Source organism: Dicentrarchus labrax, unplaced genomic scaffold, assembly GCF_905237075.1.
Source record: "Dicentrarchus labrax unplaced genomic scaffold, dlabrax2021, whole genome shotgun sequence".
NCBI classification, from domain to species: domain Eukaryota; kingdom Metazoa; phylum Chordata; class Actinopteri; family Moronidae; genus Dicentrarchus; species Dicentrarchus labrax.
This window is the reverse complement of record NW_026136712.1, coordinates 7,164,074-7,191,503: the sequence shown is the minus strand read 5'-3', so window position 1 is coordinate 7,191,503 and position 27,430 is coordinate 7,164,074. Positions and strand designations below refer to the sequence as shown.

General features: G+C 41.3%; 1 protein-coding gene across 4 annotated transcripts in view; it reads right to left on the bottom strand.

The window, feature by feature from the left end:
• Positions 1-26,892, bottom strand: part of si:dkey-191m6.4 (rho GTPase-activating protein 22) — a 32,845-nt gene extending 5,953 nt beyond the window's left edge. Inside the window, exons 1-4 of one of the 4 annotated variants that reach the window (XM_051418303.1) lie at positions 26,684-26,892; positions 18,765-18,964; positions 13,298-13,385; positions 2,541-2,669 (exon numbers count right to left, since the gene is read on the bottom strand). In XM_051418303.1, coding sequence (XP_051274263.1) covers positions 2,541-2,669; positions 13,298-13,385; positions 18,765-18,964; positions 26,684-26,726 — 460 coding nt within the window. In that variant the 5' untranslated portion in view covers positions 26,727-26,892. Of the gene's footprint in view, positions 1-259; positions 565-2,540; positions 2,670-7,040; positions 7,423-13,297; positions 13,386-18,764; positions 18,965-22,580; positions 22,652-26,683 lie in introns of those variants that run through there. The other 3 variants (XM_051418302.1, XM_051418304.1, XM_051418305.1) reach the window with 3 other exon arrangements.
• Positions 26,893-27,430: the final 538 nt, after the last annotated feature.

Sequence of the window (27,430 nt, the reverse complement as noted above, 5' to 3'; positions counted from 1 at the left end):
TCTGGTTGGTTGAGAGGCGCTACAGAAATAAAGTTTATTATATTATTATTATTGTTGTTAGATGTAACTTAGTCCACAAACATCTTTGCAGTTACATTATGTATGTCTCTAACCTCAGGGGGTGAGGAGATTATCACACCATGAAAACCTGTGACTGAATCAGAACTGCCTGCTGGTGTAAAACAGTAGTTTTAGTATGGAAAAATGATGTAACGGTTTACGGAGGTTAATTGGTTAATGAATGACTGTTGACTGTTACCTGCTGATAGGCTGCAGCAGTAATCGTAGTAAATCTCTGAACAGGAGCGTTTCTCATACATCCCAAACCCACATTTCACCAGGTTCGTCCATTCCGGTTCAGGCATTTGACTCCGCTGTAGATTAATCGTGTATTCACACACTCAGTATAACGTTGGAGAAACTGCCGGAGGTTCAGACAAACGGCAGCTGACGGGGGTCAGTGTGCTGTGACCGCGGTGCTGCGGTTAACGACGGGTCTGTAAGTTGGCGACAGATCTATTCTGGACCGAGAACCGAGAGACAGCCCCCCGACAAACCCACCCCCGTCACCCTGTGAATCTGAGAGGGAGGCGGGACACATGACACAGGCAGCATGAGGTACAGCGAGCGGATAACACTGTACCGTTAACCTGTATGAGTCTGTGAACAGGGGTGTAGCTAGACTTTATGAGCACCACACGGCCGTGTCCCCCACCCCCCCTCCAAATTAGCAGAGAGATATACAGATAAGCTCACTTTAGTTTTTTCGTTATTGTTGTTTATTTCTTCGTTCATTGTTTTTTTTATTTTTTAGATTTTAAGCAAACCCTGTTTTAAAATAAGAATATAGTGTCATGACACTGTCCAGTATTTACAGTTAAAATATTAACCAAATTTTGTCATTGGTAACCTTTTTTTTTTTCCATGTCTGTATGAAATATGTGTTTGATAAAATATGAAAGTATAGAAAAATATAACAATTTCAACTTTGGTCCATGTCATACAAACATGCCATCTTTGTTTGGATCAGGAAATAGTTGCAACTTGGGAAACGGGTTAAAAATCTTTTTTTAATCTTGCAGAGGACAGAATATTTTTTCTTCGAAATAGTCAGAAGAGTCTTTGAGAATTTAGGAAATGCCTTCCGAACAGCAGTAAGCATCGTCAAGCAACCTTCTATGTTTTTGAAAGACAGCTGGGTACTTAGCTCTGTGAATGTAATGGTAATGATACCAAAACAGTTAGTTAAAAAGGAGTTAAAATCCAAGTACCACTACAGTTGGATGACAATTATTGGGTTCAGCAGTATAACGGTCATTTGATTCAGCTTTAATACAAAACATATTAAGTAAGTATTACACACGTGGACTTGGCATTTCATCCCTGTCTATTGAGGGATCAGCTGTCATCTTGGAATTCTGTTTCTCTACTAAATCGATTAGTTGATCACACAAAAATCAGTTGAATTTACTGCCTTTTATGTAATTGTCAGATATAATAAGCAATTTGGACCATTTATTGATTAAAACTAACGATGAACTACCAATAATCGTTAGTTAGTAGCTCTAGTAATTGGTACCCTCGTTCCCCCTCTGACAGCAGAGCTCATACCTGGCTGATTAAAAATGAGTTTAAAGTGAGAGCAGTGTTGTCATACACTGTATCATTGCTGTACATTTATCCCCCTATTAATATAACAGTCCTTTGTAACCCAACACCAGGCTGTTCAGCTGCTCCTTATGTCCCAGTTCACACCCAGACAGGCCTGCTTATATTTCTGGCCTCCTGTCAAGTACACTAGTTAGACGGGCAGACCAGAGCAGACAGGGTGAGAATTAACCACAGGCTCACTGCTGCATGGACAGGAAAAACAGATCTCTTAGGAGTAAAAGAGACTAAATGGCATCCAGTACCTTTATGCTGATCCTTGTAGTTTATTACACAGCACAGTAAGAAACCTTATAGAAGCACCATGTCCTCCTATTTTTGAATGCCAATCTGATCACATTTCCCCAGTCAGGTAGAGTAGGTGTGCACCAGGAATAGAGACACCAGGGTGAGAATTAACTGCAGGCTAAAGAAATGAGACACAGCAGTGATACTTTTCATGACTGGGCTCAAGTTTGTAACTCACACAGTATGATATAGAGCTGGAGTGTGGTCTTTTCCAATGTCAGCAGCAATATTTAGTTTCGAGAACTGTTGCGAGATCTCTGGAGCCTACAGGGTAGAAAGGAAATGAGGACTTCCTGGTTTGGACTAGTGTTTGGGATGAATGGCCTCAGTCCTTATAATGATTATTGGCAGAGAAATCTGAATAAAACATTGTTAGAACTGCTGCTTGCTGTGTTTTCAACCATAGTGATGGACAGAACTTCTATGTTGTTACTTGGTACGGCCCAAAGCATTGCATTAGAAAGAACTGGAATTTTAATCGTCGCACATTCCTATAAGGTCAAACGTGGTCAAGGGGGAAAATCTGTCTGTGTTTTTAAAAGTGACAATGTTTCCTGTGTTTCTGTTTGAAAGTCTGCCGTTACCTCCTCCAAACGGCGCCCAGATGACCCGCCGTATGGCCTTGACCCAGTCATCCATGTCTGTCTGGGAGTTTGCCATGAGCAGAAAGGATTCATGGCTGATCGGTGCCCGGTCCTTCTCTCCTGTTCCACCTGTAGGGGGGAGAAGGAGACAAAAAGTAGGGGTGAGTACAGCAGAAATTGACAATATTGAGAACATTGGCATCATAGAATCCAGTGGCATCTTGATTAATAGACATATATTGTACTTTTTTTTCCATAGATCTTGTCCCAACCATCTCTTGAAACCATTCCCCCAATTCTTTAGTTTTTTACTAGACTATACAAGCTTCAGCGTCAGGTTGCTATATTGATTATGTTTCCTTTAGGCTTTCACCTCATTGGAAGGGTGGAGTATTTGCATATTCTAGGTTTCCACAGTGGCAGCTAATTTGTGTTTGAGCCAGCATGAAAATATTAAACTGGACTGTGCAGGCTGATGCACACAGGCCTTGAGTCAGCAGGTATTTTTCACAAAAAGACAGTAGAAAAGAGTAAAACACACTATAAAAACACACTATAGTCTCTCAGTTTGTGAGAGCTTGATTTTCAGCTTGAGACATATTAAACATGAACCCAGAACTAAGATAACAAAGACAGTATCCCAAAATTATGAGCCTGTGATTTTAGCGGGCATGGATGCTTTTGTGTGTACATTTCAGGGTAAGACAGCTATTATTGTTTATGGCATCTGTTAAGTGTGCAACATAATGATAAACATCTGTAAGTTTTGGGCGCCCAGTTAGCTCAGTGGGTAGAGCTGGCGTCCCATGTACCGAGGCTGAGTCCTTGCTGCAGTGGGCCAGGGTTCGAATCTGACCTACAGCCCTTTGCTGTGTGTCATCCCCTCTCTCTGCCCCCCTTTCCTGTCTGTTTTCAGCTGTCTCTATCATAAAAACATCAAAAAAACCATCTGTAAGTTTTGGGTTTTTTCCCCCAGGATATATCAAATATCAAACAGGTGTACAAGTCCTCCAACAATGTTGATAAATTAATGCTGAATTCCTTTTTTATGAATGTATTATAAATAATTTTAAGAAAAAAATCAATTACCCACACAGTTAGTTATGTCTGGGGTCGGCGCCAGGTTAAAACCAATGTGCTATAAAGGTTTCTCACCACTAGATGTCACAATTGTCCTGTTATTCCTTCTCTGTACTTGTACTTCTGTCCTGTAATAATGGAACCAGTTCACATTTCATTTAAGGCATTTAACTGGCTGGCACTGTGAGCCACAGCAGCTTTTAGTGAGTGCAGAAGTAGAAAAAGCCTCATGTTCTACATTTCTTTAACTTAATAAAAAAAATAGTGAGGTGTGAATTGCTCACAGCTGCGTGTCGACATATGAAGCAAAATATTTCAGCGACACTAGAATTATGAAGCATAATGAGTGATGTTAGGTCGAGATATGCTGGACATATTTTGCAGAAGAGTGTGAAACATGATCAGCTGGTGTATAAAAACCACATTAACACCACAGACTGCAATGATACGTTATTATCTTTGTGCATGTACTGTTTTCTTCTGCTCCACATTTAAATAATCCGGGGAATGTGTCATCTGTTTCCCGTTTGTCTGAGCCATTAGTGATGGATGGTGTTGTTGCCACAGTCACAGTCATTGTTGTCACAGTCATTTAGCTGTGAGAAGGGAATCCAAATATAAACAGTGGTGCCATAAAGCAAAGTGCCATTGTCACCCAGCTCTGCAAACTCACACTGTCATGATGAACAACACACTGTGGTCAGTCTTCAGACGTGCTCCAGCGTCTTGAAAATAGTGAGCTGAGGACTTAGCATTATTTCATATTTTGCCCTCATTAATGCAAATATACAGTGTGCGTATGAATAATAATGAGCAATATAATAATAATAAGCGAGTGCTTCAATTTGCCCTGGGAAAATGAGGCCAATTAAAATTGTGATTAAAAATATAGAGAGGAGACGTAGACATTAAGGAGCCTTGCCGCATCCAATACTTCCTCTTCAATGAATCATGCCCTGATAAGACGCACACACTCACAAACACACACACAACCACTTTAAATCAATCCCAACATAGCCGACAGACACCGAGAGTATTGGAACATCCGAGCCTGAATAGATGAAGAGTACAAAGATCCCTTTTGGAGCCAATTAGGATAACACTGACTGCATGGTTTACAGAGACACACGTTAAACTGAGTTTTCCTCTCAAAGTCTAAGAGAGCGATTTGATTTCCATTTGGCGATCATCAGGCAGAGGTTGACATTTGAGTCTGTAAGACAGTTGAATGTTTACAGCGTGTGCGCGTAAAGTGTATGCCTTTTGAGTGTCTGACATTTAAGAACTGAAGCTTTAACTTAAGTTCTCAAATGTCAGACCGCTCGCAGACGCTGTTGAAAGGGAGATAAGAGAACCAGTCATTTTCTATAGCGCTGATATCCTTTTGGATGTCCCGGTGCGAGTTTCTCCGACTGTGGAGAGAGATATACCCGTACTCAGAATGAGAGACAGTGTGATCTAATGCGCCTCTGAATATGAACAAGGTCAGCCATTGTTGCCTCCACTTTTTCCTGATGTGATTTCAGCCTTGCTATTTTAACTATGATGAAACAATTATTAGCATTCAACAGCCGGGAAGTTTTGATATCATGCTTGCTTATTACCTGCATTGGGCTTCTTGAAATATTATTAATAATTCATTAGCCCATTAAAGAAGTGAACGCGCTAACTGCACTCATGTACCTTCTGCGTTAACAAAATCAGATGTTTCCTGAATGTACGTTTAGCAATGGCTAACGATAGCTAGCCAGCTAAAAACACACAACATGCACAGTGAATTAACAAACTTTGGAGTGATGCGAGGCTCATTTCTCATTACACAGAGGTGTGTTCATTCCTCATATTTGGTAAAAGATAGCCGCCACTCAACGCCTCCAGCCCCAGCGCCAAGCTAACACACACAGAGAGAATTCAGCCCTCCTGAAAAACAGAAAACAAGCTGAAATCTTAAAGTATCAGGTGTTACTGTGATACTGCGTAATTAGCCGAACCCCTAGGTAGCAATGTGTTAGCTGAGGGAAAAAACCTTTTCAAAAATAATAAATGGAAACTTACATTAACAAATTGGGCATTAAGCTAGCTTGCAGAAAGGAATAGTTTGGCATAGAGAGCAATTGCTTTAAAGTTGGTCTAAACAATCTTTAAGAACTTGCTGAAGTTGTATGAGACAGATTCTTTTTTTCTTACACTTTAGCATTTAGCATCTTTATGAAAGTGCATTAGTATTCATGTTGGTGGCACAGCCAGGAAATATACAGTGTCTCTTACAACTCTCCTGGCCTAGCAAGGGTCATACAGTTCATACACTGTTTGGTGTGTGTTGTCCCTCAGGCCAGGTCCTCTATTAATAATGTGACTGATGATTGGGCACTATGAACTGGGTTGGGGATTAACTTTATACGACCTCTGTGCTGCTTATTATCAGTATTATGTATGAGAGAGAGAGAGAGAGAGAGAGAGAGAGAGAGAGAGAGAGAGTTGGATACTCCAGCTCACAACTCACTATTAAGTTTTTCAGAACAAAGTGTAATTACAGCATTGTCTAAATGGGATGGTGGTGATGGTAATGTGATTATAGTGCCAAAAGCTGTGCAAGAAACAATAAGAAGGAGTATGAAATCATAAAAATGATGATACACCATGACAATACAGTACTGGCCATACTAGAGTCACCCATGATCCATGGGTCATCCAACTTCCCTGTGAGTGCAGGCACTCTAAACGACAACTAAGGGCATATTATCACCTGGCCTTACTCCTCAGATCTAACACCTTATCCAGCATGCACTGCTGTGGACACAACAAGCCCCCACTGTACTCATTCTGTGTCAGTAACTGTTTGCAGCTGACCCGTCAGTCATGCACCTACAATAATTAATAACAATAATATTAATATTGTTATACTTCTAAAACTATTTTGTAATCACTGGATAATATACATTTGCATATAAGGACACCTCCTACCTGGCTAATTAAATACTAAGATCAAAGCGAAAGAAGAAGTTTCTAAGTTGTGATACATCTTGAAAAAAAAGAATAAATCTTAATGTAACTAAGTTGTTAGATAGGAATTATTTACCCATATACTGAACAATTCATCCACTTTCACAATCAAACATTTAGCAGAAGTAGGTAGGTTACTGACATAAAGTGACTGTGCTGTCTCTCTGTGTCTGGTTGATTCATAGAAAATGTGTAGATTTTCTTTAAACGTGTAATCACAATATCTGACGTATCTTACAAAAAAGCATTAGCACTATCAGCCAGGAACAGGAGTATCTTTCATACTATGAAGAAAAAAGAAGAAGCCATAAATAAGATGTTCTAAGCATACTGTAAATCTGAGCCTCCATCTGTCTCAAAGCCACTCAAGTGCCCCACTACACTAGTTAAAAATCTCCAGCATCTGTTTCCCGTTACCTTGGAGATGTTGTTTCTTCAGTCTGTCCGGCTTACAGCAGACCGGCCCCATGTCTGAGTGAGCGGCGCAGGCTGGAGCTGGGACTGGCTCTGGCCTAAAGCTGCAGCATGAAGCGGCTTCTCGGTCACCACTGAGTCCACTTGGAAGCAGATCAGTACGCAGGTAGAACTGACGGCCAGAACCTGCCAGTGAGGCATGCTCGATGCCAGCGGAAACAAAACCCGTCAAACGAGTCCCACTGCTTGCCCTTCACTCATTTATTCTGTCCATTCATTCTCTCTTTTCTTCCTGTTTCTTTCATTCAGCAGCGTGGGCAGCAGGTCCGTTCCCTCAGCTCCCCTGGGGAGAAGCAAATCCCTGAGGAGGAGTGTAACAAGGCTCTCTCTCTCTCTGTCCTTCCCTCGCTCTCTCTAACTCTGAGTGTGTGTGTGTGCAGGAGCAGGGAGATGGGCTGTCCTCCAGTCTTTGCCAAACAAACTTGTATACACACACAGAGGGAAAGCAGACAATGCCGATCAATCTCTGTGAGATACAGGCCGTACAGACTTTGGATTCTGCCTTAAATCAGACTTGTTCCAGGATCGCACTGTGAATGTAATATCTGTGCAAAATCTGTTTGGCCACTTTCTATCCGTGACTGTGATAACCCAAAGGTTATTCAGTTTGCGAAAAATGTTCAATTTGCAGCTCTAAATACAGTAGAGTGAGAAGAGTGAGTCTGGCTCTGTATCTAACAGAGTACAGGTAGAGAGTAAAGAGCTTACAGGGTCCAGGCTCCATAGCTTCATCTAAACTGATTAACAAACACAGGCATAATAACTTTTTAAATATGAACCTGCTTCTTGCTGAATAATAATACTATAGACCTAGTTATTCCTACAAATTTAATAATACAACATATATTATTTTCTGGCTACCATCCTTGAAAAGACAAAGAAATACTGCATCTTCCTCCTATAAAACTTGTATCAATCAAAGGTTCAAGAAAAGCCACTACGGTCTGTTTGATTGACAGGTAATCTGAGGGAAGACTGATGATCACTTAGCAACAAAGACAGTGATTATACATCTCTTATTTAGTTATCTGCATTATTCTTCATGCTGTAAATCCCAAGATGTACAGATGTGATTTTTGGTTGTGTGTTCTCTAGCATCCTCAGTGTATACATTATACAGTGAACATAACAGCCTTGGAATTTGCTGTATTTACAGTACTGTATGTTTATTATCCCACTTACCCATATTTAGAGTGTAAAGTTGGTACCTATGGGTGGTTAAAGCCCATAGGAAGGGTGTCCGTGTTTGTGTATACACTGCAAAAATATCTTAACAAGTCATTTAGTCTAATCTAATCTGATCTTTCCTCACACACAGTCACAGAGCAGAAAGTAGAGCAGCTTCAAGACAAGACAACTCTTACCACAGACACATAATCCTCAGCTCAAAGTAACAATTTCACACCCACCCACACCACACTGTGTGATCCAGAAAGGCCTTTAGGTGAAAGTCGCTGGTTAACCAAACTGAGGTTACATCAAGAATATTTGTCAAAGTAATTGATCCTTTTGTATAGTATAATTGCTTTCCTGCTGAGAGTTAGATGAGACGGTTGACGCCACTCTAATGTCTGCGCAGTCAATATGAAGCTAGAGCTAGCCAGCATGCTATTAGCTTAGTTTAGCACAAAGACTGGAAGCAGTTCGAAACAGCTAGCCTGGCCCTGTCCAAAGAACATTAACATTTTACAGTACATCTTGTTTGTTTCATTTATACCCAAACTGAAATATAAGCTGCTGCAGGCTGTTCCTGTTTCCTGTCTTTATGCTAGGCTAAGCTAAGGGTACAGACAAGAGTGGTATCAATCTTCCCATGTAGCTAATTCTAGGCAAGACAGCAAGTGCTTTTTCAAAATCTTGAACCATGTCCTTTAAAAACATCTGAAATTCAAGATACCCAACAAGAAAATGTGTAACAATGTGACATTTTCCTCTAAACCTTCCCTAGTTGTCTCTATAGATCTTGAACTATGCTTTTTGAAGGCCCTGGAAAAGCAGGCTAAAAATCTGAGCCTATTAGGATTACCATAACATATATAGTTGTGGTAATTTTACAGAGGTCAAAGGTTAAAGGTAACTGTGTGGACTGACTGGTTTGTCACTTCTTGGTAAAATGGCATTTCTTAGACACCAAAAACTCCTGTGTGTGTGTGTGTGCATGCATCGATGGGACGCAAGTGTGTGGAGCTGCCTAAACGGTTAGTTCACAATAAAGAATTAGCAGAAGCTGTCACGTTTGCACGGGCACAAGTATGTGTGTGTGTGTGTGTGTGTGTGTGCAGTTTTCCAGATGGCTTAATTGCTTCACACTACCACAACAGAGGGCTTACAGCCTTGAGTCACCCGTTAAATACAAAGAATATTTAAAAATATCCAGTTATTTGCCCATTTCCTTCATGCCTACAGGCTTTGAGATGAGCCCAATTCAGACTCAGGCACATGACTGTTGAATCAGCTTTGTTTGGGTGCACTGCTCGCTCTGTCTGGAGCACATACAGATAAAAAAAATGGTGGGAGTCCAATTTTTAATTGCTTGCATGCTAGACTACTGCTGTTATTTCACTCAAATGCCAAGAGGAAATTACAAGCAGTAGCGGATTGAGTTTTGTGCCTCCACTGAGCAACATTCAAGAAAGAGCTGACCGCCGGGACAGCTGTATGATGCATGTGTTGATGCAGGACAGATGTACACATGGAGATTCTTATACTGGCTGTGACACTGAGATAGGATGCCTTCTTCCCCATGAGGAAATGTATGAGAAAGTGTCGTCAATCTGCTTCTGTAACATAGACATGGCCTGTGTGTAAAGCCGTGGATAAAGAAGTACACAGCACACTCATGGTATTAAATATTACCTGTGTGTGTGTGTGTGTGTATCAGGGGTTCAGCATCTCGCAGCTGCTATCTGTCTTGTATCTACCTTTTGTAACCGGGCTGGATACTCCATATCTCCACGATAAACATGACCAATGGATTTACCCTGTGGCTGGACACGCATACGCACACACACGCACACACACACACACACACACACACACACACACACACACACACTGTCTAGGAAAAACAAAGTCCATCAGTCAATGACATGACCCAGATTAACAGCCAAGGTCCCTGGGCTCCTTTGAAGGGCAAGGCTACTATTACAGTAGACAAAGGAGTGCTGAAAGTGAGAGAAACCCAGCGGCTTCATTTCTGGGCTGGTCTGACCTCAAATTGAGGGTTTATCAGTCTGGGAGTCCTAGTATGTTATCAGTATTGCCTCATAGATGTGTGGTTTTTCTACTATTTGTATGGTAGCAAAGGTAAAGGTACTTCTGTTCATGATCCCCTGTTGCAGTCATATAAACAGATAACGATAAGCCTTTCTAGTGGAGAAATTTGTTCATTAGACCATCTGGCAAGAAATGAAGATTTGACCTGATATGACGGTCAAAATTGGGATCACATTGTCAACCCTGTAAGATCCTGTTAAGTCCTTAACGTGAGTCCTACAAGCTCTCATCAAAGAACCTTTAAGAAACTCTCTCTTCTCTTATCAGTAGTCCTGTTTCCATCCAAATATAGTGCAAATTTTAATTTCCAAAAAATGAAAATGAATGCTTGTTTCAATCTACTATCGTCATATTATTATTATTATTATTAGTGTTTAGTGTATTAGTATAGTTGGTCGATCATCGAGATAAGGGGTAGGTGGCGCTAAAGATGAAGGTGCAACAAGATGACGCAATTAAAAAAAGTGCTCAAACTGAAAAACAGAAAACAGGATAAAATGACATTTTTGTTTGTTTCACATATTAATGGGAGGAACGTTATATCAGATCTGTGTGGAGTAGTGGTCGACAGATATGTGTTTTTCAATGGCCGATAAATAATGCCGATATCAAAACAAAGAAAAGTAATGTATAATTCTATAGAAAATTCAGACATATGTATACAGCAGGATGCATGAGAGGGCATGATCAGCTGATCGGCCAAATTAAATGTTCGCTACATAAGAACCTATTTGGAAAAAGTCTTTCCATCTGCCATTAGGCGCATTAAGTCCACCTTAAGCAGGCAACAATCTTTTTTGCAAAATTGTTTTTTGTTTTTTCGTTTTCAGATTTTTGCCATTTCAATCAACCTTTTGTGATGCAACACTTCAAAATGTGGCTATTGATGGCTGAGATGTCTTTGAGCAGCACTTCTTTCAGCAAATAACAGTAAACACTCACTATAGTCTTTACTTTGCTTTCCTTTAAGGAGTGAATACGCATAAGAGACTGTGTAAAAGAGCATCAGTGCTTACTGAGCTCATTGCTGATTAGTGTTTTGCCAGAGCAGGCTGAGAGTTTTCATGCTTCATCAGGTGATTTTTTTTTTTTAACCAAAAAGCTGCTCTCTCTCCTGTTCAGTAACGACTGCTGTCTTGAGGAAAAACCTGCAGACATGACTGGACGCCATAATGACTGTTTTAAAAATGGGAGAAAGCACTGTCGGGCCGTGAAGCATTGCTTTTAACACAATGTGACGTCTATTCATTTCATACAGCAGGAGTGAATGAAGGCTTCATCACTCTAAGCCGATTACAGAGTGGACAAAGAGCCGAGCAACTCCTGTGTTTCTCCCCAAGGAGCCAACAAATCTAATAAACACAAGATATAGTCAGCACTGGGATGGAAAAGGGGAAGAACATGACTCCAACAGATTGATTTGGTACAATCAGACTCCTACTGTTGATCTCAATCCAAAGTCTTCATCAGGATCCTCCTCAGACTCACATTAAACTATATTTATCTATGTCAGGCATTTCTGCTGACCTTCCTCTGTCTCTACCTGTATCTTTGCCTCATCCACCTGACCACTTTCCCCCACTGTCTGCAGTTTTATCCCCCTTTCCCTCCCCTCCAGTCTTGTCTCTCAGGGAGCCGGCCTGCAGTCCCGTCCGTAGAAACTCACTGGGGTTTCTCACCCCTCTGCTATGTTGACTGGCCATAAACAAAACACACATAGACTCACAAGCCTGTCAGCCATTCTAAACACTAGGAGGGACCTCCGAGCAAACACTCCCCAGAATGACAGAGTGATATAGGGAGCCAGAGGGATGGACTGTAATACTGCCGAGCTCAGCTGCTGTCTTGCAGTTTTGATTGTAGGACTTCATTTTGAGGTCAAACCTGTCGTTCTGTGGCGCTAATACTTGAAAAAACCACATCTACACACATGAAAACACACTTCTTGACACGTTTTAAGTAAGTGATGTATGGATTGAGTAAAAAATTGAAAGGCTATGTGAGGTCAATCAGAGCAGACTTTCAGCCGCAGGCGAACCCTCTGTATGGCTCACCGAGATCTGCAGGCACAGAGCAGCTTGAGATGATGGAGAGGCCGTTTTTTTTCCTATTTATTTTATGGTACTTTTTTTTTTTTTTTTATGGAGCTAGAAATGTAATACCTGTCATGTCAGCAGCTCTAAGGTCATACAATGTGAGATTGAGCACTTCGGCTACTAATGCTTGGCTAATAGTGCTCTCTGCTGTCTGGATACAGAATAGCAGCCACAGAATGAAGATCACAAATCACACAACATACATACATAATGTATCTCTTATAATGTTTGTCATTTTTATCTCAGCTTTCATGTGCTTTCAATGAGTAAATATTGCTATGTGTACAGTGTTTTTCTGGTATGCCTCATGGTAGCTCCCCCATTGATGCACTTCTCCTGTTTTTGGACCAAATATAGTGTCACAATATGTCTCTCTATCAGATTAGATTATGATTGTGATTGACCTGAAACCACACAACCATTTACCAAACCAATATGATGCTTGTATTTTATATATGTTTTAACTTCTACTAACAAAAAATGATGACCGCTGATCTCAAACCATACCAGGATACATTTAATTTAACTATTTTATCCACACGTTATCACAGTTACATTGTGTTTGGAATATTCATAATCTAAGCAAACGTGTACACAGTAGGAATACAAGCTCCGTTAAAAGAGGAGGAGCAGGACAAATGCAGCGCATACCACAGCAACTGCAGGAGCATAAAAGTCATTTACAGGGCACATGTGGATGCACAGTGATCTTAACTCATTCATGGGATTTGTGGGTGTTTTGGGAGAGATGTGAGGTGAACCAGGGGTGAGAGGTAAAGGCAGAGGAGGAGGAGGAAGAGGTAGGGGAGGAGCTGGTGGAGATCTCACCTGGCACAATTTCAAAAAGGTGTCTTCCTGGCTCGTCTGGATTGGCTGTGAGCTCGTTGACCTGGCATCCCTGCAGAGGTATACAGCCCTGAAAGACAGAGAGAGGCATTCAAATACTGGGCTGGAATAGACGCCATAGTCCTTACATATCTCCACTCCTTACTCTGTTTTAGCTTCCGTCCTTTCATCACAGCATCCTGTTTGTCCTCAGTCTTTTCTTTCTATTCTTTTTACGTTATTACTTTTTATTTGAACAATCTGTTTTTTTACTTTTCGTAAACATTTTATTAGCTTTATTTTACCAGTACAAATGACAACAACAAACAATGTCTCCAATAGCACAAAAACAGGACAAAACACTGATAATCTCTAATAAACAAAGAAAGTAATAACACAGCAGTACCAAAATAAAAATATATTAAAAAAAACGACATAGCATCCTTGCTACATGCCTTCTGGCCTTTCCTCGTTCCCTATCGCTCCACTCTTAACCCCTCTAGAATTTTAAGCAGCTACTCCTGTGATTGAACAGGGAACCACACAGATTATCAGAATACATTATCCAGATCAATACCCATTTAACCCAGAGAACTGAGGCCAAGTGAGCTGTGAAGAGATGCCAGCATCTGTGGGTCGGCCCACGTTAATCTGCAGACTGGCATCCTCCATCAAACGGGGAGAGGAGTCTGCCAAAACACTTCAACCAGAGGGCCGGGCTGTCGCCAACATTAGTCACCATGGCAACAAATGGAAGAGGTGGGAGCTTTGGATGGTTGGAGCGCAGGGGCAGGGCAGGAACCGGGGGCGGGGGGGGAGGGGGGGCGCTCCCAAGGGTGCTATGTGCTCGGAATAACGCGAGTAGCTGGCAGGGCATGAATGAATAAGAAAAGGCACCATGTCACCCAAGAACACAAATCACAGGGTCAAGTAGTGTAAGCTGAAAATGTAGGATAGACAGCACAGTTTGCCCTTTTCTAGGTCTCAGCTTGGTGACAGAGTGACTTTGAAGTGGAGCTCACATTCTGCTGTAATCAGTATGAAACTGGGCTTGCATACATGAGCCTTCAACAGATGTGGACACGCCCAGTTTTAACCTGGTTTGCACATAAATGCCAATCATCATCCTGGACCAGAACACCAGCCCTGCCCCCTGAAGACTCCCTTCTCACTTTGGCAACGTCCTCCACCGGTGCCACAAATATCACATACTGCAATTGATTGGTACCATGTGCCTCGGCCTTAAATTGAGGCACATAAACACCTCAGACTCCTCTTGTTTAACTCGTGCCATAAAGCTCTGACCAATTCTTTCGCCAGCTGTTCCTCACATATAAAGCTGTGCTGATGCTGGATCCCAGTCAAAGCTGCAGCAGTAAACCACTGACAAAAGCTGACCACATCAGGCTCCACGCTCAGAAGCACCATCCTATGAGAAAGCTAACTCCCACCCTAATACTTTTAATGCGTCACATTAAATAGAAAAGACTAAAAATTTCCATTTGGGTTTCACGTTCAGATACCAACAGTTTAAATGGAGTATTAAAGGGCCAGTGTGTAGCTGCAGGTCACATATTTGTTGATTCTCTCTCACTTTCCAAGCGTGAAGGAGAAACCATGCAAAATGTGCGAGAAACGTTCAACATGGCAAACTTCCCAGGAGCCGATGAACACCAAAACAGAGCTTAAAGAGAGTGAATATAAAGGAATACATCCACAAACTCAACTCCAAAGGAATGCTATCTGAGTATCTGCTGGAGGTGTAAATATGCAACTGTTTGTTTTAAGTTTATCAGATGATAGTGTCAGTGTTGTTCTGCTTTAAGATTACCTGTTTCTTTTGTGGTGTCATTTCAGTGTTAACTTGTTGTTATCTATTTACAATAGTAAAAACAGACTTTAACAGAGACCGTTCAAAACACACAAAACAATTATTTTCCTTTAAATTCTTATAATCAGACACATGTAGGTTCCACATGTCGCCCAGGTCCTTTCCAAAATAAAATTCTGGTCCTGTGGTATACAGGAAGTGATGTCTTTTATGTCTCTAGCTTCCTTTGCACTGAGTAGTTCACATGAACAGCGTTAGCCACCATTGCTGAACAAGAAGAGTTCACCAACGAACTAAAGCTCGACCATTAGAGGGATAACTGAAGACATCAAAGCCCTGCCCACACTGCTTGAGGGACAGGTGGTCTCTACATCTAATCTGGAACAAGCATATCATGTCTCGCCACTTTAAAAAAATGACATTCTGTGGTTGGTTTGTGCACAATTAACTGCAGCTGAAGACTCACTAATGATCCCCTCCTCCCCCTCCACCTCCCCCATGCATCAGAAATCTATTGTCCGATAACTGAAGTCCATTTGTGTTGTAGTGGATTTATCCTCACATGATGAAAAGAAAAGAATCCCTGTATAGATCCTGTGTCAGTGTTGCCTTCCCTTCAACCAATTATCACATCTTTATATCTGAGTAGGGGGGGATGGTCTTGTTCTGTTGCAGCAATTTGCCTACACACCCACTCCCCCCTCCCACCCACCCAAAAACCACTCCCGGCCTCAAATTTCCTATCGATTAGAAGATGAGAGGGAGAAAAAAAAAAAGCGGAGTGACACTTTCTCACACATCCTGTTCTCTGCGGGGGAGGATCTGTGTGTGTGTGTGCATTCAACCATGTGTGTGACTTGAATCCACTGGGAGTTGCTAATCAATACAGGCTGGATGGTTATTGGCTAGCTCTGATTAAAGACAGTCAGTCAAAGCTTGCAGTCAGTTGTGGAGACTGCAAGGAGGAGAACACGTCATTCTGTGTGTGTATATAGTGTGTGTGTGTGTGTGTGTGTGTGTGTGTGTGTGTGTGTGCGCTGACAGGGACTGAAAGACAGCGATGGCAGACGGCTGCTGCCTACATTAAATGAACAGCAGTCACGCAGAGAGAAGACAGAAGAAATCAATAAAAGTGTCCAGATTTCAGCCAGGAATGTAAAGAGATGATTATTACGCTCTAAAGGCCGTGTGTGTGTGTGTGTGTGTGTGTGTGTGTGTGTGTGTGTGTGTGTGTGTCACAGACCTGCCCCTGCTGTCTTTTGTTGTTTGGATTACATCATCGCCTCATGTTACGACTATGTAAGCCTGTCAGCTGTTGACTGTCCATCCCAGCATTGTTTATGTGACTGTGTGACTGTGTGTGTGTGTGTGTGTGTGTGTGTGTGTGTGTGTGTGTGAGGTCAGTCCAGGGCAGCTACCGTACTGCCTGTCTCTTCAGTAAGGATCATAAAGGGAAAATGTGAGTCAGCACCTTGCCGCTCATCAAAGAAGCGATGGGATCGATTAGGGCTTTATTCTGTAAATATTTTTATGACGGTGCGCTAATGGAGGAGGAAACCAGGCGTCCCGCTCTGCACTGTGTTTGTACTAATGCACTGAAATGTCCTGTGAGTGCAGTGAGTCATCATTACCACGCTGTATTTCCATCGGTTGTCACGAATAAAGCACACACAGTAGTACTGTTGGTAGCGTTTACTTTAAGAACATCAGTGGTGTTATTTGTAGTTAGTCTGTTTACTCCAGGATCATGTTGCAGTGCACACCACAGCTAATTTAGCTCTGATGCTCTTCATACTGAGAGAATGAATGAAGGCCCCTGATGTGTTCAGCTAATGGAGATGGAGGATATAGAATTTGGACTACACCATTAACTGGCATAGTGTTAATTACAATCTTATATTATTATATTATATATTATTAAATGTATATTATTATAAATGATTCCAATAATTAAATTACAGGTCCATAAATTATCAGCTCATAATAATAGGAATTTATTTTGAATTCTTATGCAAATGTCTGAAAAGCTTTATGCTCTATGAAAGCCAAAGAATGTTTTTTTTATGTACTTTACTAGAAAAACTAGAAGGGACAACTGTTGTTTTGTGTTAACAATAGTGATGTCAGTTCGATTTAGTTAGCTCAGAGCTGTGAAATATTAAATCATCCGTCTTTGTTCACTACACGCTAGCCTTTCTTACCCCCAGGTGTGTATGAACTACAGGTTATGAAATTAATTTTAAAATTAAAAGAAGTGAAATGATCAGTTATTTTATTGGTATCAGCCATGTGAAGCAGGTAATTATTGGTCAATGTATTTGGAAAATAAATCCATATTGTCCCTCTCTAACAATGTTTAGTCTGCTAAAACTGTGCGATTGCTGTCACTTTACCTGCTCCAGTTTGCTACATGTGCTGTCTGTGCCCTTTAGCAGTAGCTGAACTCTCTTAATCTTAATAGGTGTTTTTAATGCAGATTGGACATGTCACAGTTGGAAACGCAAAGGTGTGAATAAGTTGATAATGGCTGAATCCCATTTTGCTGCTCCAGCTTCAGGTTTTATTCCCTCTCACTGTGAATAATACTCACTGTCACGCTGTCACGGCTCATTGGGACACTTGAATACAACAGAGCCACCATTAATGTTATTAGTAACGCTTTTCCTGCTCTGAAGTCAAAAAGTCTGCTGTGAAAAAAGCCTATAACTGGAATCCTGCTGACATTTCTCACCAAGTCTTTTCAATCTTAGCAAAACTGACATTAAGAATGCAGTGGCATTTAAAGTGTGCAACACTGTTTCTGAATAATAAAAAGCAGGAATTTAGTAAAGATACTTTAACCTGTTATTTATGAGACATTTTTTGTAAAACATATTATCTATATACTAAGTCAGACATGTATATTGCACAAGCAGTTGAGGGCAAATTGAAATTGTTACAGTCTCTGCTGCTGACCTTAAAATGTTTTCTTAAAAGAGTCACATTTATAACATTCATGATGGAGATATTGCCTTTTAAATTACATGCATTCTATTTCCTTGTCAAAGCCTACATCACCTACAATGCAACTCAAACACCGACAGTTCGTTTGGAGATTCGGGTAGGTTATGCCAGAAGTGTCTTATGTACCACCATGCTTTACTTCAGGTTGTCCCACAGACCACTGACAGAGAAAAACAGGCACACTCAGTGTGTAAATATTTCACAGTTGGTCGGACACAGAGCTTTTATAGTTTTGTATTTTTCCTTAGTTTTTATTTATTGTATATATTTATATAATAATATGGGGGCTATTTGTCAGGGGCAAGATTTAAGACGTTCAGAATAGGTTTTACAATACAAACACAACCCTTTATAAAGGCAATCGACTCACAGTCACAGTACAAAATATTTCAATTCAGTTAGTTTTCATTATTTATATTAAATAGACGCATTATTTTAATTAAATTGTGACACTTTTATTTTTATTTCAGTTGACTTAAATGTTTTTTCACACCTAGTTTAGTTTTAATTACCTAGAACAGCCTTAAGTCAAATTCTCTCATTAATTAACGTTATCACACAAGCCGAAGAACAGTGACTGAGCTTCACTGTCCTGTCTGTGTATTCGACTGTGTGCAAACATGGCTCAGGTGTTACCTGTGGTTTGGTTTCCTCCTCGTCTTTGTAGAAGAAGAGCTGGTCTGAGCGCAGCACAAACCAGCGGAGCTGCCAGTTCTTCATGATGCTGCGCTGCTTCTTCAGCCAGCCGGCCTTCAGAGCCCCCTCCTGGAGGCTGGGGGAAGCCGGCCGGCATGACCCCCGCGACACCTCACCCATCACCATGCTCTTGGACCTGGCTGCAAACACACACACACATAAAACAGTTTTATGCAGTGTTAGGTGTGTTAACACAAGCAGGCAGAAAGTGAGGGGCTGGGTGGGTTAAAGGGGATTGAACTGCTGGTTCTGCTTGATTTGCTATATTCCTTCTCATTTTCTCCCTAATAGAAGCTTGTGTTATCCCCTCATTCTGTATGCTGCATGCACACACACGCTCTGGCAAGCTCTTCAGTCATGAACACGCACAACCTTCTGCCCCAGGCTGCAACCCCTATAGATGAAGGGGAAGTGGGACTGCAGAGAGGCAGCAGGCACAAATAATAACAGAAAATAGATAGAATAGAGACTGCGAAGGGGGAACACACACACACACACACACGCACGCACGCACGCACACGCACGCACACACACACACACACACACACACACACCTACATAGATAGATAGATAGCCTCAGGTGACAGGGATCCCCCCTTCCATTTCAGAGGTCTTTGGAAGAGACATATTGTGTGTTGCCGCAGCCCAGTAGAATAGCAGAGGCTTTTTAGCCGAGATAATAGGACCACATGGGACTGACTGGCTGGCTGAGCGACTGGTTGGCTGACTGAATCATTCTCAACAAACGTGTGTAACCTGAGCTCAGTCAAGGACAGGTTTAAAAGAGAGGGGAAGGCAGCTTTATAGCGTTATGTGACATCCGGTTTGTCCCCACTGTGCCGTTCAGATTGTCCTTGTATGACAGCAGCTATAGAAAAAAATGATTAAGGAGTCAAATTTTTATAATCTTTTAAAATAAAAAAGTTACATCAGCTGACATGTAAACATGTCTTGTGTAAAAAGACCACTGTCAAGTAACCTGTTAGTTTCAGTGTGGTGTTTTCTATTTTTTTCAATTATTACCTGTGATTCTAGAGTGAAGCAGGATGCATTAATGTAAAACGTGTCCATTTTAAGCAAGTGTCCTCAGCTGAGAATAAATTACACACTTAGAAAACCGGCTTAAGATTTAAGTCTTTTACACATATGAGGAAATTCCACAGAGCTAAGATAAGTCTATATTCTAGGCAAACCAGGCAATGCTCATGTATAATTTATAGAAATCAATTGTGCAGACATCCTCCCTGCTGGTGTGTGTTTTGCGCCACACACGCACACAGATGATCAATGTTCAGATGGCGCAGAGGGAAGAAGGGGATGGATGAATGGGGATGGGGAAGAAAATCAATGTTTATTCTTTTTTATTGTCTCATCTCTCTCTCCAGCATACATATGGCTTAAAGGAGGTTGGTTTAATGTCATGTCACAGCCTTTCATGGCAGCCTGTTGATAGTCAGAAATGTGTTGAATGATGGACAGACTGATTATTTCTAGAAAAAGAGAACAATTTTTCACCATGTTTTCAAAAGTTTTAATATTCATCACCTACATGTTAATTTAAAGCATTTTCTCGCGTCAGATTTTCATATGTGAAACATTTATTTTACTGTGGATTGCCTTTTGACAACAAATATCATGGGCATTTCAGGATAAAAAGAAAAATAACACATACTCAAAAAGTGCCTTTTCACACCTGTATTTTATTCATTGGTCACAGTAAAGTTGCGGGTTATAAAAACAAGGCTTAAATGCTCTGTAGAGCTGACAGGAAGTGCAAAGTTGGGTGAGGATTTTTGTGCAGCTTTAAAGGGTCCAGTGTGTAAAGTTTAGGAGGCTCTATTGGCAGAAATGGAATATAATATTCATAGATATGTTTTCATTAGTGTAAATTAACTGAATATAGGAATCGTTGTGTTTTTGTTACCTTAGAATGAGACATTTTTATCTACAGACACTGCAGGTCCTCTTTTACGGAGTCCAACATTTTGAACTGACATATTTCTACAGTAGCCCACAAAGGTCAAACCAAATAGTAGCTGGCCCTTTCGCAGCCACCGTGGTTCCTCCTGCACACCTTAAAGCCTGTTCTTATTTCCAGGTTGTCAAATACAGACGCCAGCGGTGTTCAGTGAGGTGCAATCTGAAACTAAATGCCACTAAATCCTACACACTGGTCCTTTAAAGTGTCATTAAGTCTCCACAGATCCAGTAGTCTCTAACATGTTTACTGAGGAATCTATACAATTATAAATTTATAAAGAAGTTATAATGTGACTTAATAATACCAATATATGTTCTATTTTGCATTAATGTGCAGTCACTGTGATTCTAGGAGATTTTTTTTTTTCCATTTCATATTTCTAATATCTAATTTATATATATTGAACAAAGTGGTTTAATCCAGACTTTCATTGCTTGTTGACTAAATGTATTTAGTCCTTTAAGATATTTCGGTTTTTGGTTTTAACATGGTGGAAATTAAGTGGGTGATATACTACAGATCCGTCAAGCAACCAAATAGCAATATACCCCTTTATAAGCTCAAAACGTCTGATGGAACAATATGGTTTTAATAGCCAGACATTCTTCCCTTTTTACTTCATTCCCCTCTCCTGCTCTCTTTCTCCCTGTGTGCTCTACCTTGGCTGTTCTCATTATCCATCTTGTGTTAATTCCAGTGTTTTCCTGCTCTCTATTTTCACCCCCCTGCTCCGTCTCCCTCCATTTCTTTTACTCTGACTCGCTCTAATTCGTCTCTCCCTCCTTACGTTTAGCACCGCTGGTTTTTCTAACCACTGGCACCTAATTTAAGCAGTTTTTGTCTGATAAATGAGTTCTTGGATTTGAGACACATTTTAATTAGCTATTTTCAAAATATAATTGTTTCCATTGTTTTTGAGAACAATGTACATTTCTAAGCATTGCACATCAGTCTTAATTGCTTTCTGCAATTGGGTAATGTTTACAACGCAGTGGTGTTATTTCTGCCTGTTAGGCTACTACAGGATGTTCAAATAAAAACACCATCAAAGCTCTACATGTTACATTTTCAAGGACAGCAAATCCCTCATGGTGTTTTTTCTTTTACCCCTGAAGCTCCCTTGCCTCCAACCAACCTATACTGACCATATGAGCTATGCGTTTTATTAACAATCACACTCCAATCGTACATATTGATACTCTATAATAATAAACTGTATCAGGCTCACTAATGTTTTTCACAAGAAAACATGTGCTGCTGCCATGTCTTTTTAACATTTAGAGTTTTTTGACTCCCAAACAATATATCCCCAAGGCCACGCCCCTTTTGGGGGAAACAGTAGCACTTCCAAATATTCACAGATTACGTATTTTCACTCTGTGTGTGGTAAATGGCTAAATGATACTTGCGACAGTTACAGATGCGTAGTTAAAATTAGCTTGACAGTTACTAAGAGTAACACAGCAGCAGTACCTAATGCTACCTGCTCATTTAAATATGTATAGATGTCTGGATAAGCATTATCTAGCCACTGTGTTGGTTCATTGATCCACTTAGATGGAGGAAGACTGATGGAGCATGACAGCTGATCAACCTTATTTATTAAGGTATCATGACTGCTCGGGTTAAACCCCCCCAGTCTGATGTATTCTTACTTGTTCCAATGGCTTCTTGGTAGTGTAAACATCATGAATGCAAAGTATCTCATGCATGATCAACAACAGTGTGAAATGAACCCTAGCTGTCTTATATTACCAGCTAAAAGTGGCACTCACCTTCCCTGTCCTCCTTCACCCCTCTGTTTTTCCTCACATAACGTCCTTCTTGTCTTTCCATCCTTCCCCACTCTGCCAGTGTTTGCATAAAAGAGCACCACTGTTCAACACATCAGCTGTCTGGATCGCAGACTGAGTGGAACATACATTGGCTGATGATTCACGCCTGAGTCACAACAACTGATTTTTGAGTGTGTTTGTGTGTATGTGCCAAGCACGACTACCCACTGTGCCAATTTGGACCTTCTGCTCAGTGATTCAGACCTTCCTTTGGTTGGGTGGAGCCGCTCTGTGGTCACTTCTACAAATATCAACTACAATGCTGAAAAAGAGGCTGTTTTTCCGTAAAAATGCACTCTATGCATAATCACTGCAATTCACTGAAACAGAGAGCGTAATTGTGGCTCATTCATTTACAGTAGATAGTAGTTAGGGAGGGGCTGAGTCAAATAATAGGGGCTCAACATCATGACTGTGTGCAGATGTTGTCTGTGCCCACATTTTTTTTTTATCATGACATACCCCAATGATAATTTATGTAAATTGGTGCGTGTGTCATGTCATTTCAGGATCATGGATGAATAATTCTGCGTATGGAGCAGAATATCCAGGAATACCAGATGGACTGGCGACTCATTCAGTCATGAGCTCATACATGATATCATGAACACGGGGAGGTGTGTATGCTGATCAGACTACAGTATAAAACGTCAGCTACAATTTACTGCAAAATGGAAAACAGACTTGAATTGAGAAATACGCAAAAATCCTGACAGATTTAAAGCCCGGTCAGAGTATTTAAAATGGCAGTTTTGTTTGGGGGGGGGGGATTATCGGCATGATTATTGTCCCATAAGAGAATGAGCTAAAGGTTTCCCGGACAAGCTAGCTTAATTGTCATTTAGCCAGTTTGTCCGGGACAAGTTGTTGTACAATCTTGTGAACATGTGTTGTGAAATGTCGAGGGTAGAGAATAAATAGAAATAAGCTTTGAGAGCCATTGTGACTGACTAGCGCTAGCTGCTACCAGAGCTACTGGTGTTCCTCCACCACCCTAAGCTTACTGTCATCCTTGCTACATAAAGAGCATACTTCCTGCATTGGCACTGAATGTTCACACTGGATGTAAACAGTGATGTTTTGTAATGTTGGCTCGGAGATGCTGTAGATTCAGCCAATTTACCCAATTGTCTAAGTATGCGAGTAATGTTAGAATGTGAACAAATGGTCTGCAGACAGAAATCAAAACACAAGTGCTACTGTACACTATAGCAGACTTGATGTTACATTCTCATACACACACAGACACACATGCCCGAACACACACACACACACTCCAGGCAGCATGATGTCACTTAATGCAGCTTGGAGTCGTATATTTATCATCAACAGGAAATGGAAGTATGGCTCTTATGCACATCACAGAGGAGCCTATCCATTAGCGTGGCAAGGCGGGCACTCCACAATAGCTAGACAATACCACACAGATGACTAAATCACATAGACACACATGTACGCTCAAGCATGTGCACAGGGATGTTGGAGGAATTCAATTTCATTAATCTGGTTGTTGTGCAGTGATTTATGGCTCGTGGAAAATGGCAAAGAGAGTTACAGGTGCATCAGTGCGTGACTTCCAGTTAGCCTATCACTGTTGATTAATGTGTTAACCATTATGTGTGTGTGTGTGTGTGTGGCAGCCTTCCTTGACAGGCTGGAGGTGTGGCCAATAATATACAGCCCATATGTGAACACTGCAGTGGAGCAGAACTGATCTGCAGCAGCGGGTGTGCACGTATCTGTGCATTTCTGTGCACGTTATCATCTCCACATCCTCATTACCTCAGTGTGTCAGTGTGTGAATTTGTTATCTGTGCACCATGCTCTTGCTCACGGTGTCTAGCTGTGAGGGTGTTCATTCATTCGCCTCGGAAAGGCAGGATGTCAGAGTGTTGCTACATTGCAGGACTTTGATCATAAAACCATGGTAACGCAGATCAAAAAGACACAGCAAGAGAATGAAGCAGCTGATATGTGGGCAATTATAAGCTGCTACCAGATTTCTGGTGCCAGCCAAAGAAAAATGCACCCAGAACCCTATTTCAGCTTTAATATGTTCTTGGTTGTAGCAGATACTGAAGCACAGCAGCCAGATCTTTCTTATATGCAGCAGATATTGTTCATGAACAGATTCCAAGTTAGATAAATCTGTCTACTGGCATCCAACATGGGTAGCAAATTGGGTTTTTACTTACACAAGCATTTCCAATTAAGAGCTGCTCTAGAAGGAAGGCATAATCGCACTGATTTAATTAAACCTCAGGGGCAGATTCAAATAATCAGTTCGGTAAATAATGTCATTTCAAAATTTTTGGGAATATTCGTTTATTTGCTTAATCTGAGACTCTAGCCAGCAGATTAGCACAAAGACAAGAGGCAGGGGGAAGCAGCTAGTCTAGTTCTGTCCAAAGGGTAAAAAAAAATAAACCTAACCCATTTCCCAAAATGTCAAACTATTCTTTTAGGGGCAGTTCAATGAACTAACTGAAAAAACAATACAATGTAGCCATTTAAATTGTTCCTATAGAACATAAATATCTTTTTTGAATTTGGAAGGTTAGCAGCTAGTTAGATTGTCCTTGACCTTCTAAATTCAAACAAGTCAAATCTAATATATAGCATATCTAAGCTAGTTAGTTTGTCAGCTGACCTTCTACCAGCATGAATGTCGCAGCCATGAATGATCAATAAAAAAAAAGTCATTATACTATTGATTCATATTTTCAGTGTCCTCTCTGACATTCTAGTTTGACGGTCAGAAACTTTTCAGTCATCTTAAATGTCGTACGCTCAGTGGTTGCTGTTGTGTCCTTTTCTTAACCCCCTTTGACCTCAGCCGAGTCTGTACTACACAACCACATCTGTCACATACCCGTTTATTCATGGACTTCATGCAACAAATGTGACGCTGTCAGCAGTGAAGCGCCAATTTACAGACGGTATGTGGAGAATGCTTCTCATGCAGAATCATAGAGTCGCTTTAATCTCTTCAATTTTCACCGTCTTAAGAGAAACGCAGCGAGGGTGAGTGGTATCCCAACAACTTGAAGCGAGACAGTTGATTTGGACCTTCTCTTAATGCACATAAAACCTCCTTTCTCACTTAATGAACACAACATTTGACCATAATACGAACCATCGTGTTCGTTAAAATTATTTGACGTGCCTAAATGTGATGTTGTAATCAATTAAGTGCTGATTAACAAAATGTACTCACACTTACTCATCAAGCCAGTTGAATCTGTTCTGCCTTCTTAATATATGCAAACACAGATTTAATCCACTTTGCTGCCAATTTCATGCCGCTCCAGCGGAGGATTTACACATCACTCTCCCATTCTTGGGAACTATTCATTTCATCTTAATCAGATCCAGCTGTATAATTGCAGTCATGGAGATTAGTGCCCATGAAGGAAGGAAGGACACACACACACTGGCACACATGGACATATTAAAACATCCATCCACACAGAAACACACACACATACTGTACATGTACAAGTGTGAGAACACACACACACACACACACACACACACACACACACACACACACACACAACACACACACACATACAGCGGCAGCAGCAGCTGACAGCAGCCTGATAGTGCTGAGCGTTGCAGTGATGAAACTAGAGATGCTGCTCGCTCCTCTTAATAGAATTCACACTGGCAGCATCGGCCAGCTGTAGTAGAATGCTAATATACGCAAGAGCTTTCCTGCGTGGGCAGACCTGCCGCTTCATTCAGAAATATGTGACTGCGCTAGTGGATGGGAGTAGAGAAAAAGTGTTTAGGCAGACATATTCTCATTTAAAATCAGAATTAGAGGAGAAAAAGCACTTTTTAAAATACAATATGTTTGTAAAAGTGCAAGTCAATGTCCAGATAAAGCCACAGCATCAAACACATATACATCCTCTAATTTGACAGATATATCTCTGATATGACATGATCTGTCACTACAGACTTATGGATGAATAAGCAGCTAATGCAGCTGGCAGGCACTGTAGATGTGGAGGCAGAGCAAACAAACCGTGTCCTACCTCTCCTGGTCTGTCTGATCTTTGGGCTCAGCATGGCTGTCATCGCTGGTCCACACACTCTCCTCTCGGCATGTTCATGTACATCCACGCACCCCACCCCTGTCTCTCCCTCTGCCTCTCTGTGTCTCTGCCTCTCTCCTCTTCTTCTCCCTCTGACCTTCTGCAGTGCGGCCGGCAGCTAGGGGGTTGGGTGAACAGTGGAGGGGAGGAGAATGGAAAGAGAAGGGGGTGGTGAAGAAGGAGGAGGAGGAACTACCCTCTTTTTTTTCTGCCTTGCGCACACACCCAATGGCCTCCACCCCTCCCTGTTACATTATTCATAGCGGTACATCCGCCTGGGGTAGATGGAGGAGGAGGTTTTTTGGGGTGGGTCTCCCACCGGCAGAGCGCGGACCTCACCGGCTAACAGATGCCTGGTTTTAAGTGTTGTTAATTTCTGCAATGAGCGCTTTTTCATAAAGATCTGCATGTTTTGTAGAGGGGAGGGAAGGAGAAGGGGAGGGGGTGTTCATTTGGCAGGTGTCTCCTCCTTCTGCATCTAATTAAGCTGTAGAGGTCCTCAGCTTGTCTCCACCTCCTTCCCTTAATCACTCATTTTCCCCCCATCCTTCCTCTGATCCCCCCCCTCCCTGTCTCTCTTGCTATTTGATCTCCTTTTTAAAATCTTTTCTTTTCCTTCCTTCCACCTCTCTCGCCACAGTTCCCTTCTAATTCTACTATAAATCTGTCTCTACTCCCTTTTCTTTT